The sequence below is a fragment of the Juglans microcarpa x Juglans regia genome, chromosome 6D (genome assembly GCF_004785595.1).
Source record: "Juglans microcarpa x Juglans regia isolate MS1-56 chromosome 6D, Jm3101_v1.0, whole genome shotgun sequence".
Lineage (NCBI taxonomy): Eukaryota > Viridiplantae > Streptophyta > Magnoliopsida > Fagales > Juglandaceae > Juglans > Juglans microcarpa x Juglans regia.
In genome coordinates, this window is record NC_054604.1 from 24,332,133 (window position 1) to 24,350,233 (window position 18,101).

Below are 18,101 nucleotides of genomic sequence, written 5' to 3' on the forward strand. Positions count from 1 at the left end.
CACTACTTGATGGCTTAAGAATGGCTTAACAAATGGGAATCAACGAACTCATGGTGGAATCAGACTCTTCTATGGTGGTGGGATGGATTCGAAGTGAAATGTGTCAGTTTTGGCATATGTGAGATTTTTGGGAAGAAATAAACGTCTTGTTTCAATCCTTGAAGAACAATATAAGTCATATTTATAGAGAAGAAAATATGGTTGTAGATTTCCTTGCCAAGGAGGGTGCTAAAAACAATATTTGGGTATTTTCTAGATTAGATATTGGAACCGAAAAGTTACGTGATCTTTTGCGCACTGATTATTGGGAATTTCTTTATTTACGCGTGTAATTTTATTGCTTATTTTCTAGTGTAAATGATAGTTGCTCCGCCTTAGCGAGGATCTTGCAATAAATTTGTCCTCCTTTTTCTTACAAAAAAAAAAAAAAAGATAGAAATGTCTTTCTATCAAAACCAGACCTAATAGGAAATCTTCCTATTAGTGATCCAACAAATTTGCTTACACCTGGCTTTAAAACTTAAGAAATCATACACAATGATAAAAGGGTCCATGTGTACGAACCAGCCATGGCCCCTCCAGACTCTTGGAAATTTCATTTCATCAAAAAAGCGTAAGTGTAAATCTCATTTCAGGGATGGAGTGTGTAAATTCAACCACCTTTAACATGGTGTGTTTAGGGGTGTAAAAAAAAAAAAAAAAAAAAAAAAAAGCACAGAAAATCAGTTGAACCAGATCGAACCGGTACTGGTTCTTAAGAATCAAAATTGGTCCTAAACTAATATGGTACCCATTTTCATATTTTAAAAATCGATTTAAACCGAACCAAACCAATATATATATATATATAATTTTTTATATTATATATAATTTTTTATTGTATTATATATATAATATTATATGCTAAATTGCTTATTAATATAACATAAAATTTTAATCTTAAACATAAATATTAATATTAAATTATTATTATAAACTTACTTTTGATATATATATAATGTATTTATATTATAATATAAATAGACTAATAGTTTAATATAGTAAATATCACATTATTACTAACATTGATAATCCATAAAATCGGAAAAATCGGACCAAAACAGTAAAGATTAGACTGGATCGGACCAAAACCAAAATCAAAAAAATTAAAAATTTCGGTTTCGGTAGTGAATTGGTCCAGTATCGGTTATTAAATTTCAAAACTAATGTATACTAGTTCGATTATAAAAAATGTACAAAATCAGATCAAAGAGAACCGATTACGTGTTGACACAAAACCATGATCAAATGACAGAATTTGATTTTTTTTTTTTTTTTTTTTTTTTTTGCGCTCATTCTGTGCTTGTTTGTCCTTGGGATAAAATTCGAGCCACGAATTCAAAAGGGAACAATCATGAGCTGAGCTGTCTCAACACTTGGGGAGAGAAATATACCCCAATAGCACACCTATGCATACTGTATACTGTCCGAGATTAGCTAAGCATGTCGGGCCATACAAACCTGAAAATTGATGACCAGCCATGTAAGCAACTTGAAATCGATGTCAATTGCATATATTGACCTTCTCTTTGGCCCAACACCAACCTTAGTCTGAGAGTGCTGCATTATTGATGTACTCTTACATGCATGCATGCAAAAATGTGGGGTATTGACAGCGTCAAAGTTAACTCTAGAATGGCGCTGAGGTAAATGCAGCAATGAATCATGGGTCGGATATCAAACCGATATGTGAGTGAAGCTCATAATAATGCAAAGCAAACAGGACCACCAGCCAAAGAGGGCTGACCGCACAATCTATATTTCTGAGCAAGCAGAGTGAGACTGGTGTCTTGCATACGGCCCCGATTGCTGTTTGCTGCCTAACGTGGGTTATTGTGAACCGTCCAATTCCCGTGAGGAAGGAGCGTGTGGCTGGTTGCATCATGCATTCACATGCAGTATTGTATTACCACTAATAGCAAAGCGAGACGGGGGGCCCAGAGTTTGAGACAAAGTTGATCTTGATATGCCACCAACGGAATGGAAGTTAATCACCGCATCTATATCTTAAAGAGAGAAAAAAAGCAAAGAGGCAATAATGTTTGTCTTTGCAATGAAGTGAGAAGGAAAAGACGGTAAAAAATCTCTTTTTAACACCATCTTTTCTCACTGTACTCCAATGTCTACTTATATCCTCGGCAATTTAAGGTGTGTTTTGGCAGATCTTTTCGTTAGATCTTACATTCGTAGCATTCTTTCCGGTGCTCTCTATTTTCTTTTCTTTTTCTATATCCAGCACATAAGAATGGGAGGATGAGAGTATTCTGCATGTCTCAGGCTGTGAACTACTGAGAGATTGCAAGGGAAAGAATTAACTCTCAGATTTTATAATGCCAGTTCCGCTTGCACCATATCCTACACCTCCAGCGCCATATACACCACCTGCAAATGGTATCTCACTCAGTTCTGCACTAGATTGAGCTTTTAAAAGTGTAGAATCTCTTTCTTTTCGTTGCTAAAGATTAAGAGAATGGTTTAGAAATCTAGGCATCTTTCCACTACATGGTGTTGAGCCAGTTGTGGTAAGATTAGATTGTTCCATTTCTTTTTCTTTTTCTTTTCCCTCATTCCCTTTCTTGTCTGTAAATTGATGGACTCAATAGTCCATTGGTTCCGAATATAGGTTCAAAGAAGAAAAATCCATGCTGTTCATTAGAAGAATACATTATTTGAGGGGTCAGTCAAATCAGAAGCTGTAACATTTAGAACTGAAAATATTGAACATGGTGAACTTCTTAAATTAACAATAGTTGCTAGTTACTTAAATCTATTCTAGTCTCCTGCCATGCTCGTTCATCATCGAAGCAACTACTCTTCTGAAAATATTGAGGGGTCAGTCAAATCAGAAGCTATAACATTTAGAACTGAAAATATTGAACATGGTGAACTTCTTAAATTAACAATAGTTGCTAGTTACTTGAATTTATTCTAGTCTCCTGTCATGCTCGTTCATCATCGAAGCAACTACTCTTCTGGGCAGCATCGATGCTGAAAATTTTTGGTTTTTTGCATTAGTACAAAGTTGCCATGCTTCTATTATTTATTACTTCTGAGATAGTCTATACTTTCGCTGACCATCAGGTGCACAGAGCCAGCTTGTTTGCTCTGGATGTCGAAACCTTTTACTGTATCCGGTGGGAGCAACTTCTGTATGCTGTGCTGTTTGCAATGCAGTCACAGCTGTGCCACCTCCAGGTATGTTTCTTTCTATGAGTTCTTGGCTCATATAGCTCTGATATTTATATCAATTAAAAGTTCAGTATAGTTCTGAGTCTCTTTAATCTCAATTGGGCTAAGCTAAGCAAGTAGACAAGGTCAAGAACGCCAAAGAAGACTCACTTTCTGTTTGTTTGACTCTTTCACAGGCACGGAAATGGCCCAATTGGTTTGTGGAGGGTGCCATACATTGCTTATGTACATCCGTGGAGCAACAAGCGTACAGTGTTCTTGTTGTCACACTGTCAATCTAGCCTTGGAAGGTAAAACTATTGACTGCATAAACTGTTTCGCGAAATTAATTCATCTTCTTTCCTCCACAAACCTTACCAAATGAGCAACTGCTAATTGGGAAAGCAACGCCATGTATTGAAACAGCAAACCAGGTGGCACACGTCAATTGTGGCAACTGCAGGATGCTATTAATGTACCAATATGGAGCACGATCTGTGAAATGTGCTGTCTGCAATTTTGTGACATCGGTTGGGGTCAGTATGCATTTCTTTTACACGGTGTACACTTTTATTGAACTAAAGAGTTTCTTGCTAATGTATGTGACTCAAACTAAAACCAGACTTATGATGATCAGGAAATTGGGATTTAACAGCTGTTTAAGGTTGATGAATAAATCCTATAGATATTCCTAAATACATACAGCTTCAAGGCATGCATATAGAATAATAATTCCCCGCCACCCCCCCCCCCCCCCCCCCTTCCCCAAGCTAGTTTGGGTGTCAAGGAATTCTCGGAGAAAACCTCACTACTATTCATTATTTTATTATTATTTTAACCTACTTTTTACTACTATTTACTATTATTCAATATTTTATCATTACTTTTTCACTACTATTCACATTCAAAATACCTCACTATATTGACTATTCACTACTCTTCACTATACCTCAGAATACCTCACTTCTTCACTCCTAAATACTTTTTCACTACTATTCACTATATGATGTTGAGAATTACAAGCATGTGTGTCTGATATCTGGCACCTCACAGAAATTCCAAGCAGTTCATTCTTCAAAAAGTGAGGATATTAACGGATGTAGTTCATATTGAATATGTAAAGGGGTAATAAATTCCTGTTTTTTTTTTTGCCTCTGACAATGGGAGATGAGAGATATATTATGTAAAATATCAGGAGCATGAGAACTATATAGTTGTAAAACCTTCCCCTTTCTGTGTATTCATATTTCCTTAAGTGTGACGTCATGGATGATGCAGGCCTCAGCAAGCACAACGGAACAGAAATTCCACAATTAAAATTTCCACACAACTAAAGTGGATATTAGAAAGTCTACAACTTTGGTTTTGCATATAATAAAATTCCCCATCAGTGCATCTTTCAGCAAGCAGTGGATTTTCCCCCTAATCACTTTGTATAGAGTTATTTTTTCCTGGCGTGAAGTCTTTTATGAATAAAGTATGGGCAGGTTGGATGTATGAAAACTATTCTATAAGAAGACTTTTTGAGTGCTTTTGAAACTGTTCAGATATATATATGAACGTTATTTTGGTTTTACCTTGACATGTGTGTATGAATGAATGACATCATAGTACACGAGAAAATTTTTACATCAGATGCTTTTTGCTTTTTGGTTTGTGAACTTAACACTCGATGCAAATTGTGTTGGGAAGCAAGGAGATATTTCAGAAACATTATTGAGGTGAGCGTGAGGATTGTCTGGAGAAGCAGGTTGTTATTAAATGGGTGGTGGTGAATGGCCATGACTTTCATCAGTAACTTCACAAGGATTATAGGATCAAAGAACCCAAAAAGAATCTTTGAATAAAGACAACATGACATTAATTTTTCGTATGGTGGATTTGAAACCTGATGTGCAAGAAAACATTTAAGAGCATAGCTTTTTGCCAAGATAAAGAAAGAAAGCTTTCCCAATGAGGTAAAGAATAGCACTCATCCAACATGAGGTTTAAATCCAAAGTCATACTTATCTAAGAGAATCAAAAGGAAAAAAAAAAAAAAAATACCTAGCATATTTCACCATATTTTCACGTATCAGCTTACTCTCACCATTAAAATAAGCCAAGCTGTATTCAATTTGTTGAATGAGCTATGCTACCCATAAGCCTCACACTCTGCACATTTACTTAAAAATATGTCATTTTACTTTTTTATCTTATTTTACTTACAAACATGTCTGGAATCATTTTCATTACGTGGGGGGTAAAAAAGTAAAATGACATATTTTTAAGTGGGTGTATAGGGTGTGAAGCTTATGTCTAGAGTTTTTCTTGTTGAATAAGTTGCAAAGGAGCTACTAATAAGGGGACGAGACCTTGCAACTATAAAAGTATTCTAATAAGGGGCTAATAATAAGGGGACGAGACCTTAGAGCATTGGTATTGGACTCATAAAATGAGTGTCATATTTAAAATTTGATAAATTTATGTTTAAAATCATTGCATTGGATTCAGCATACACTAAAATCTTCAACTTTGAGCTACAATACATTTAAGTTCATCTCTAAATTTGAAGACTAACTGGTCACACTCTATAACCATTATTTTATTTACTTAAATTATTGTTTCCAAATTTTGAGCCACAATATATTTAAGTTAAGAAATAATACTTGAAGTATCAAATTAAATTGTTAATAAACATATAGTTAGTGTAATTGTAAAATATGAAAAAAATAAATTAAGAATATTATTATTAAAAAATAATATTATATTATTATTTTGACTAATCTAATGGTTAATCTAATGTGGGGTTATGGCTATGGAGATTTTGGATTTATGAAAAACATGTACTTTTCATCAAATTCTAGAGATAAATTTGATGAAACTAATGCCAATGCTCTTAGCCACACCTTATTTTCTATTCTTTCAAATCTGCCTGCATCTTGAAACATGTCAGTATTTGTTGATGTGCAATGATTCTTCTTTTGTAGCACATGATAAGGATATATCTTAATTGAGACCCTCTCATTTTGTCTCCAAATATGCAATTATCCAGGTCTCACAAAGGAAAGTGTACTGGTTCTTTGACATATAAACATATCCCACCACAACATGACATGATCATTCTGTATCTCCATCTACACTTTGCTTTCAGTCATTTTCTATATATAATGTCACTTTATAGAATAAAAACTGTTTTGATGAGAATTAAAAACTTTCCTTCTATTATACATGATCGTAAAGCTCACATAAGTTAGCTGCAAATCGTACATTTTGGTCTAGATATAATTTCCTTTGAAGCGTTCAAGTACTATTCTAACTTGGAATTCACCCCTTCAGCAAACTTCTTTTGAACGATAACTATCATGTCGCCATCAATAGAAACTTAGCACTAGACCTCTTGCTTGTTACATTATGCAGTCCACTGGATCTAAACACCTTTTCTCTTTAGTTGTTTTCTTGACGTAACAAGAAAACTGATATCATATTCGCGAGACATACCTTGTGGTGGTTAATCCACCATCTACTTTTGAATGAGTATCTATTTATAGCGCAACCATAAAAGTTGAAAACAACTATAGAGTTCCATATTATCTGGTTTCCACCATTGCTTTCATATCCAATTTCATTTCTGAGATCTTATGGAGCATGATATCAAGGAGAAATTTTCCCTATGACTTGCTCTATCATCAACGTTATAATGTCAATAACTTCTGACATCTGCTGGTCCAGGGCACATCAACTAGTTCCATGGACCATCAATGGCGAAGCATACTTAGGCCATTGGTGAAGCATGCTTAAGCCTAGCTTCAATTTACAAAGTTTCGGGTCCTAGCTTAGATGTGTAACTTGTAAGGGCTAAACGCAATTTCTGACATCTGCTGGTCCAGGCACGTCAAGTCATATTCCTTGAACCACCTTTCTGTCCTAGGAAGATTGTGAATACAGGCAAAAAGTTCCACATTTTCAGTGCCATTGGTGAGGCATACTTAGACCCAGCTTCAATTTTTACAAGCTCGTTAGATGCTGACCATCCCTTGCGACTTCTGTGCATGAAGCCCTGTTTGATGCTAACCATCTTATCAGGAGATCCGATGTGCAACGGTTTGCATAAACCCGGATTTTTTTTTTTTTTTTTTTTTTTTTCCCGTGTTACTCAGAAATGTCTTTCTCCATCTTTCAGTTGTATTAGCCATCATATGTGGCTGCGTACTTCAACCAACATGTTTGAAGATAACTCCTAGAAGATCACCGATTAGGATTCGGATTCGGACAACAACCATTTGAGGCATCAGGGAGTGTTGCATGGCAGTGATCTATATGTGTAACTAACCTTATAGCTCCATTTGAACTAGGTTAGAGTAGCTTTTTCTAGGCTCCCTACTTTTCTGCAGGATAACCAGTTCGGGTTTCTTTGTATACTAATACGTTATGTCTGTTTGCTGTATAAACCAGATTTGCCTAACATCTTCTATAGGAACCATATAAGAGCTGCACTTCTCAAAATAAGATGAACCTGAAGATACTAGTGTCATTTTCACTTTGAAGCAAACCACAAGGATGTTCCTATCAATATTTTCTATTGTTTTTCTGAGGCAAGCTATGAAATGACTTCACGCCCATCTTCAAATTAGCTATAACAATTTCTTTCCACCATCTAGAGTTTACAAAGATAGATAGTTACCTTCGTGTGAACAGACAAGTGATTCATTTACAGATCAGCCGTAAACTATGAAAATGTAGTATAAACCAAAAAGAGAGTTAAAAAAAGCAAATTTCTTCATCAGGGTATACTGAGGCAATCAAATTTGCTGTCGAAGTTTAAGTTTTCAAATTTTTGGGCTTCGCAGTTGTCATATATTCCATGTTTTTGAGATTCAGTAAGAATAAAAGATCAACCATGATCAATTTCTGTTTCAGTTGAAATCTCTGTCTCAATGCATTTTAGTGGCATCTAGATAGTTAATAATGCTAGATTTTTCAGTATGTGGTAAGAGAGAACCAGCTCAGCTATTTTTGTCTGCATTTCAGTGCCCCCACAAAGGTGAGGATTATTATTACAACTATGCTAAATGATTCTGTATAAGACAAATATACACCATTCTGAAGTAGACAACCAAATAGCATATTTAAATACAAATAAAGTGTCAACTTTAACATGGTACCTCTTAGGAAGTAGTGCCATGTTTTCTGCATCTTTACCCTCAAACTCAGCAGCATGGTAGGCCCAGCTTGAACTCCACAAACAAATCCTCAGAGGACACATCCTAATTTCCTCATGCAACCATTCAAAACCATACTCCCTGATGTCCTCCGGACAGAACCACTCATCAAGTAATCCTGATAAAATACCATCTAGAGCCTCTCTTATCACAACTTAGCCAAACAGTTTTTAATTATGTGGAGCTGCTATAAGAAAAGGTAGAAACTGTTGTCATTTTAAAATATCTGTGTCAATTACAATCTTGTGGCCCCAGGACAAGTTGATATACTTTTGAGTTCAGACAAAACAGTTTAGCCTTGATCTTGTCCTTTATATTGACATTAAGTTATTCATTTTTGTTATCTACCTTGCATTAGTAATTGGACAAGTTATCAACAATAGACCTGCAACTGAAAAGCATTTCTGATAACAGTAATACCAAGAAGAAGAGGAAAATGAACAGATCAACAGACGAATCTGTTTTCTTTTACTTAATGGATAGTTGTGTTTTGAACCATTGTGCTGAAGATATATATCTGTTGATTAAGAATTGAGCTTGAAGACAGATCAAACATGGAAAGATGCATGCAGGGGAAAAACACAAAAATATTAATGAGAAACTGGGATTTCTGTCGTCATGAGCAACACAAATTTTCTGAACCTTTTGTTAGTACCGCATAGCTTGCATGCCAGAAATAATTTAACGAAAGAAAAGATGGAAATAAACTTTTTTTTTTAAGTAATGCTACGACAATGTTTAAAAAAAAAAAGCGAGATTTATTATTAAAAAATTAATTTTTTTATATAAATTTCGTATTTATTTATTTTTTTAAAATAATTATACAACCCTTACATAGCAGCTATCATTTCTTTTTCCGTGAATTTTTTTTTTTTTTTTAGAAGGTGGGGGCCCGGGGGAGTTTTTTTTTTTTTTTTTTTTTTTTTGCATTCTTCCTTTACCCTAGAAATAATAATGTAACAAATCCAATCAACTTGGGCTTAAATGTTAACTGGCACTATCTCGTTTTATTAGATCTAGAAGTTAGTTGGGCTGGGCTCTCTGACTTTGACTGGCTCAAAAGGTCATAGACTATGTGCTGCTACGCGTACTTAAAAGAAAATTTAAGAAAAACGTACAACATGCGAGTGCAATTGATTGAGGTAAAAAGTAAACCGTAAAGTAAAAAATTTGAAAGTAAAGAAAAATATCAGAAATGGAAAAGTAAAATAAACAAAAAAGCTCTTCTATGTACAAATAAATTTGTGGATCAATCTATATATTAATATTGACGCGAATTATTTTATCAAGTGTTAATTAAAAAAGAAAAAGAAAGAGATCGTTTCATTAAAGTCTACTTTTTTACCTCAGCATTGATGCGCGTATTGGTGTACAAATCTACTTATAATCAAATTTTTCCTAAACAAAAACGTACAAAAGGAAACATGAAGAAAATGTCATAACCCATCGTCCCACCCAGCAACGCCTCTCCTGACAAAGAAAATGAAGAAAAATTTTAGCAAAGTAAAATTTCAAATTTCACTGGAAATATGACGAAAATGAAAAAAACAAAATTCAGCAAAATGAAATTTCAGATTTTCTTAAATTTTTAAATGAGGCTAAAATAGAATTATTAGACTTGGTTATATCTTTATCAGAAAAAATGATAAGTGGGAAATTGAGTAAATTTTAAGAATCTATTCTATTCAATAACAATAAAAAAAAAAATTACAGTTGAACCAGATTTGAGTTTATATTGTAAAGGAATTAGTCAATAGTATAATTGGAGCCCTTTAAAATCAATACATAACGTACTAATAATAGCAGCAATCTAAATTCTTAGTACACAAAATCAATCCTCAACACACTAAATCACCCAAAAATAAGTGCAATTGTTGAGTACATGACACACTAATAATTGCAATAACCTCCACTTAGAATACATAGCATGACAATTACATATCCAATATTTTTTACTACATAACAAGGGCATCATTATGTATTCAAGTGTCCACCTCCTTGACTTCCAAAATCATGAGGCCAACCTGCAAATATTACAAAACACACAAGATAAAATAAGTACCAAAATGAGTGGGCCAACTTGAAAATAAGGTAATATTAATATTAGTCTCATGTTATGAGCAAAAACAATCCACGTCTTCACATTTGACTAAAGTGTTTGCCAATATTAAGATTTACATCTTCACTACATCTATGTTGTTTATCATCTTGTATGGCAAAAGGTGCACCAAGATGTGTACTCGCTTGACTCCAAATATAGTGATCCTAAAAATAAAGAACAATGACATCTTGATAGTAATCATAAAACTAAATAATAGTGATCCTAAAACTAAAAAATATTGATCTTAAAACATACTCTAGAAAGACTTAATTGATGCTATGTTTGATACATTGAATGTTGCATTGAAGGTGCGTAAAGTTTTGCTTCCTTAGCAGGCTTCGGTTTAGAATGCATAGGCACACAAAGTTATAAACCAAATAGATTATATTAGTCTATATAAAATGAAATATAATGAAAGCTAGCCTATTTTTTTTTCCTTTGATTTATTAATAGCCTTTTCCATGGTGGAGGCTTTTCACTTAGATGGGGGCCTACCCTTACTTCGGACAACTAATAGGTTTAGCACTTTATTCCTTCCCCACAAATCACTGAGGCATGCATCAACAAAGTCATGAGACATTGTGTTGCCATTGCATTGATTTCCACTACGTACAAAGTCAACTTTCAACATATCCAAACGTCCCATTAATCTGTTGCAACTTTCCTCACTTTCCGATGCCGACAATGCAATTTCAGAAAATGCTTTTGTGACTCTATCATATATTTTTACTTTAGGATTATCCACTAAATCCTCATAACTATACTTTAATAGAATATATCTCTTTTTCAAGTCCTTTCTCCCGCGATCAAGAATATATTTTGAGGGCAACAAAGTCTTGTCAAGCATTTTAAGGACACACAAGGCATGCCTACACATTATTCCCCAAAATTCAAACAATCTACAATTGTATTCAACAACAAAATCATTCTCATTGTATGAAACCCAAAACACCACTCATTTAATATAGTCATCCGCCACTTTGACTTCATCAGTAACCTTATAAGTGTGGACTAGATCTTCACAATTGACTAAAAAAGATCGACAATATAAAAACTCGCGAAACTCATCTTGAACTTCTTTGAACTTTGTGTTAGTGTACAATGATTGAAATTGCTTTTCAATAGAGTAGTGGGATTATACATGGATATTGGGTATGGAAGGAGCTAAAGTCTGCTACTGTCTCATTCTCGGCTTTTCTTTTTAAAGCATTATCATATTGCTTAACAAATTGCTTTAGAGAGGTCTTTGAGTTAACATAATCATCGAAGAATGCGTTCATACTTTTGCTTTGTTGTGTTGTCAACATCCCAGCCCAAAATGTATTTTTCACATATGCGGGCACCCACTTACGCCTCTCCCTATACAACCAATCCAACCAATCATTATCATGTAGATTTAAGGTGCCAAGCATCACCTCCCATTTTTCTTCAAATTCCTCAGACATCAAAGAGTCGTAAACACAATTATGTATCCAAGCCTTAATTACTTCATATTGAGAGTGGGAGGCAAATTTTTTCTGGTAACTTCTTCATGATATGCCATAGACAAAATCGGTGCCGAGATATTGGAAGGACTATCCTTATAGCAATTGCAATTTGCATTGCTTTATCTTTATCCATAATTATTGTTTTTGGAGCTTGGTCACCCATACAATCTAACCATGATTGAAATAATCAAGTGAAAGTGCTTTTGTCTTCACTCGATATTAACCCACATCTAAGAAGAATGAATTGTCCATGATGATTGACTCCTACAAAAGAAGCAAAAGGCATTTTATAAACGTTGGTCAAGTAGGTTGTATCGAATGTAATTACGTCTCCAAGGTATTCGTATGCAACCCTACTTCGTGCATCTGCCCAAAATACATTTATGAGACGACAATCATCATCTACATCTATTACATAATAAAAACGATCATTCTTCTTTTACATTCTCACAAAGTAATTTCGAATTGATTCGGCACCTCCTTCACCAAGTCGAAGCTACCTTGCTTTATCAATTTAATTGCGATAATTTTTTTCTCCAAATGTAAGGTTCTTATACCCACCAACTTCAACTATCAAAGACTTAAAATTTTTACTAACGCTTATACCAAACTTGTCTAGATTTTCCAGCCTTCTTTTTGTAGTTGAATCGGTTTTCTTGTTGCATCTAAAAAATCTAGATTTTTTTTTTTGACTCAATTCATGTACATGTTCAAGCACAACAATACAAAGTACATATTTTCCATCGAGACAGAGAGTTGCATTAATCTTTGTCTTACATCCCACTCTCTCAATTGATATTGACATGAGGGGATTAGAACTTGTAGATTTTGTTTGGCGTTGTTATAAGCAAACTAGCGTGAAGTATTTTAATCTTTCATCATCTCTAGGTGTAGAGCTTCGTTTTGACATCCCAAAACCCATCGATCTAGCATATTTTGTATAGTATAATCTGACTTCATTTTTGGATGAAAAGGTCATTCCAACCATTAGTTCTTCCACCTTTTCATTTCATTCTGTGTTAGTATTTACATCACCAACATTACCATTCATGTTTATCACTTGGTCAATGGTCAAGTTCTCTACATAACCAAATATTCAATATAAATATACTACGCGAGAGATTTCAAATAGAACAACAAATCACATATTTTCAAGTGATTACAAATAACTTTTCATACTACTAATAACATAAAAAAATACAACAATCTACCAAAAGGTAATTAGTCTTTGATAAAAATAAAATGCACAAAGGTTCGTAGCACTAATAATGTATAAAAATCCATAAAATACACTACTAAATACATCTTGTAAAAGTTGGGACAAAGAAAAAACCCTACATATAAAAGCCTCCTTTCAGATTTGTTATTAAAAATTAACAATCACCAACACCAACAAGAACAACAATAGCATTGTTTAAATCAATTCAGATAAACCCCACAAACAAAAACCCTCTTCCTGACTTGCTCAATTTAACAAATTAATTTAAATAAATGCCTAGACCATGAGAGAGAAAAAATTCTTACCATCGGTATATATGTTTATGAGTGGAGAGATTGAAATCCAAAAAGAGAAAAATAGATTGTTCGCAGACAGCAGTTTGTTGAAGATAAGTGCTAGCTTGGAGGCAATTGAAAATACGCACTGGAGGTTGGAGGCGATTGAAGAGGCGCGTTGGTTGGAGGCGACGGGTCCTCTTCATTTCTTTTTAACTTTTTTCAGTTTGCTTTCATTTCTTACTTTTCCATTTCTTTTAATAAAACGTGTGGGGTTTCACGTGTAGAGTTTTAAGGCAGCTATCACTTTTCCGTTTGCTATCACATGTGGGATTTTAAGTGTACGTTTTCTTTAAGTTCAAAAAGCATTTCTCTATTTCTTTTGTTGCATTTCCTTAAATGGGCTAGGCCAAACGTTGGCCCAGTTGTCTGTATTTCCTTTCATGTTTGTTTGCTTTATGTTTATATGCTTAGGTGGACTTGAGAGCCCATGGCCTTACTTAGTCTCTTCTGTAGAATTCTCATGAGGGTATATGTACCCAAACATTATTTTGTGTGGGACATTTTGGAATGATAATAGAACTTTTCTCTTCATCACTCGTATCTTCTTCTTCTTATTCATACGGAAGTGCTCTCCTCGAAGTGAGCTATTATTTGTGCATTTCTATCAAACAATTGGGGTGTATTACATATTAGTATTGGAGAAGTCGATCCCAAAATGACCGATCTAAATAACACCGAATTACAACTCTATTTGATAATTATCATGTTGTCATTAAGAACAAAATTCTTAGGGTTCCAAGAGAAAGAATACTAACTATGAAGTCCTTGCTAGATAATAAAGAGTTATAGATCTTGATTCAGCCCTTTTACACAATCTCTGACGTGAAGTTAATTATTGAATATGCTTACAAGAGAGAGATCTACCAATTGGAGCAACAAGAGTTGATATACAATGATATTTTCTTGAAGGATGAGCAAACCGTGATTGAGACTAAGGTATATGAAAGTGGTTATATCTTCTTTATTGATTTGGGTTTGGTGGAAATAGAAGATTACAGACATGAAGCAAAGAAGGCGAAAATTGAAGACATAACAGAGTCTTCGGAATCAAAGCTCACATAGCGCTTGGTGCTCAACCCTGGGGACAGTAACTTAGATTTCAATATTGTATGAAATGGTCTTCAAGGATCTGCACTCCACGAGCATGCATTTGCTTATTATTGGTCTGGTTTCGTGGCATTTCTAGAGGGGATGATAGTGTGGGGAACTTAGGGGAAAATGGTCACAGCTTTAGTTTTAGGGGCGTCCTCAAATTTTTGGGCACCTGATGGGAGTTTGACCCTAGTGGTGTCGTTATAAGGCACACCATTACAAAGACTTGAGTGAGGGAAAAGGCTTATCATCTTGTCACCGACGTGGTTGATGAAAAGGGCAAATTGGGGCTTAGCATATTGGGGTTAAGGATAAAGATCCTTAGTCGCTTAAAGTAATGTTATACACCACACTTTCATACTACTACGTAAGATGTGACACATTCATCGTCATTGGATGATAAAGAAGCATCCAATAAATGATCATTCAATAGTGATAAATGTGTCACATCTTACTTAGTAGAACAAAAATGCAATGGTAGTGTAGTGTGTAGAATTTTTCAGCATATTATAATCTAGAAGGTGATGGGGTAGCACTTAATGAAGATGGAGATCTACATGCAATGATGAAGAGGTGCTGGGAATTTTTTAGCATTTTCATTATTGCCCAGATAACAATAAATCCTAGACAATGCATGAGGAAATGATTAAAAACTCCAAGGATTTCTATAAGACACTGAACATACCCTATCAAGTTGTTGCTATTGTTTCTGGTGCTCTTAATGATGCTGCTTCAAATAAGTTTGAATTGGAATGATGATTTCTTGCATCTCAAACGTACAGGAAGCTACTGTCCTGCTCAAACTATACATACTACTAGTCCAGAAGATTGAAGATTCGAAGTGGGCAGAAAAAGAGCAATGAACAAACAAAGAAATATGTACACTTATTGAACTTGACACTCACAACAACAACAAGAACAATATGCTCTATACTTGAGAATTTTAGGGGTAAGAATATGAAAACTTAGGTCTCTAAAGTCTTTTATGCTTCTCTAGTAATCTCTGGTGGTGGGCAATGGAAAAATCTCATAGGTTTGCAAGTTTTAGTAGATAAGAATATTGTTTCTCAATTGCTTAATGAAATGTCACTTAGGGGTATGTTTGGGTGTTAGGGGATATATCTTAAAATTGGGTTGGTTTCTTGGGATTTTTTATCATGCTTGTTTTTCCCCTAAAGTTCCTTATAATATCACCTCATTGGCCTTTTGATAGAGGAAGAAGAATAGACCTTTTCGATTCAACTCTCCCTGAATGCACCATCAATGTGAACTATGATATTTTGCTATAGATGTGTGTCACACCCCAACCCAAGCTAGGCCTCTAAGATTTAGAATTAGTTCTAGTTAGGCCTAAGTGAAGTATAGGCCTAAGGGCCATAAAGATTAAAACCATGTGAGGTGAGATTTAGTCCTATCTTTTGTTAGTTAGTGTGTAGGCATCCAAGGGCCAAGGGAAGACCTTAGGTCCAATGATTTCCGGCCACCATGAGGAAGAGGGCTTGAGAAAGCCCATTAGGGTTTTAGAAACCTAGTGGAGGTGCCACTTGGTACCAAGCAATAGGAAAACCTTTGGGTTTTCAAGAAGCAATCATTAGGCATATGGAAAAATAAGGATTTCAATTTTTTCAAGAGGTACAGGCCACTTGGCAAGCATGCAAAGGCATCAGGGTTTTAGATTTAACGTGGCACAGGCCACCTCCTCCACTCTTGCCACATGGTCTTCATGCATAGGAATTTTAAGACTTCTAGAAGGTACAATCATAAAGAGAGTTTCGGTTTTCTAAGGGTACATGCCAATTGGCAAGCATATAAGATGGGTTTTCAAGTTTCTAGAAGAAAAATGATGAGGGGGAAGGAAGAGTCATTTCAGCGAAGACAACAAATGCCACTTGTCATCCATGAACTTGTATATTTAAGTTTCAAGAAAAGAAATAATGAAAGGAAGAAGGGAGTGGTCGGTTTAGCAAAGGAACATGCCACCCATGCATGAGGATTTAGGGTTTCAAACATGCAATCTTTAGGGAGACAAAAGGGGGTTTTGGTTTTCTTAGAAGAAAACCTCATACAAATTTGAGCAAGAGTTCTAGAAGAATTTGAAGAAGGGAAGAGAAGCTAGGGTTTCAACCAACAAGCAATAAGTGCCACTTTTCCTCCATGCAATGCAGCTGGTAGTGCCAAGAAAGGTGATGATTAAGAAGGGTAGCTAGAGAGAATTTCAGCCAGTGTACAAAGGGTCACATGGCGCCCATGTAAGTAGGTTTCTTGAGACTTTTCAATTTCTTGAAGTGGGTGATGATAGGATAGAGAATAAGTGGGAACAAGGGAGGGTATAAATAAGGCCATTTATGTCTAAAAGCATTTCTCTTTACTAATTGTATTTTTTTTCTTTTTCGTTTGTTATCTTATGTTTCTTTTTCTAGGATAATACTTTTATTTTTTAATAGCCTTTCCTCTAAATTACTTTTTCCAATTCATTTAAAAAAAAGTCTAATTCAAATGCATGCTATGTGTGGTGTAGAGATTATATACAAACCTATGATGTTAAAATTTAATATCAATAAGAATGGAACTTTGATCAATAATTAATACACAAGTACGTGATTAGCACTCTAAACGACATCATAAATCTCGAATACAAATATCACAAATATATATAGAGAGAGAGTAATGTTCTATGTACATATAATTTTATTTATAATTTTACATACAAGTCTCGTTTTATCAAATTTCTTTAATTCAAATTTTAAATTTCATAATTTTCAGCATATTAATAGCTGACACATCAGTACGTATTATTTTGTGAGTAAACATTATAAGTACAAATAACATTTTCTTAGGTAGGATGCTTATCGTGATTCAGCCCATTAAATATTCTCTATATTCTTCTTAAGTTGATAACGAAATTTAAGAGTTAGAGATATAATATGTGTGAAGTAAATTTTATTCATGAATATTTAATGTCGGACACAAAATATACATTTATAACAATAATAAATATTATAAATTTTACTTTATATAATATAATACATAACTCTCTCATTGACAACCAAATTCAAATAAAGTTTTACTCGAAAAAAAAAAATCAAATAAAGTTTTGAAAAAAAAAAAAAAAAAAAAACTTCCTACGTACGCATGAGTACTCCACGCAAGAACACTCGTACGTACGTAGTTTGTAAATTAAGCATTTTCGTTGGTGATAACTTTGAACTGATAAAGCTCCAGGATTGCAGCACACATATCAATTATTAGCTAATAGTTTAGACATATCTCTTTCACTTGTGATAAGCTCTAAACTCTCATGTATTGAATCTCATACGTTGTGGCAGCATGCATAATAAGCACTTCAATCTGCATGTTTGCCACGCGGCAATCTACGTGTCCCGCCCCACGACTCTCGGTGGCTTGCCTGCCGTCTTCTTCTTCGACTATAAGGTTGGGATGATTGAATTTAAAAGT

The 18,101-nt window shown here is 34.5% G+C and overlaps 1 protein-coding gene across 1 annotated transcript; it reads left to right on the plus strand.

Annotated features, from left to right (window-relative positions):
- The first annotated feature begins 2,031 nt into the window (after positions 1-2,031).
- LOC121234053 (protein LOL1) lies at positions 2,032-4,841 on the plus strand. The gene is made up of 6 exons (XM_041129858.1): positions 2,032-2,187; positions 2,276-2,430; positions 3,121-3,234; positions 3,405-3,518; positions 3,634-3,743; positions 4,486-4,841. Exons 2-6 carry the CDS (start codon positions 2,370-2,372, stop codon positions 4,522-4,524), a joined length of 438 nt encoding a protein of 145 aa, XP_040985792.1. The 5' UTR covers positions 2,032-2,187; positions 2,276-2,369; the 3' UTR covers positions 4,525-4,841.
- The last annotated feature ends 13,260 nt before the right edge of the window (positions 4,842-18,101 follow it).

Coding starts and splice junctions, on each gene's coding strand:
- LOC121234053 (XM_041129858.1), top strand. CDS start 2,370: ATGCCAGTTCCGCTTGCACCATATCCTACACCTCCAGCGCCATATACA. Junction 2,431..3,120: donor ATATACACCACCTGCAAATG/GTATCTCACTCA, acceptor GCTGACCATCAG/GTGCACAGAGCCAGCTTGTT. Junction 3,744..4,485: donor ATTTTGTGACATCGGTTGGG/GTCAGTATGCAT, acceptor TGGATGATGCAG/GCCTCAGCAAGCACAACGGA.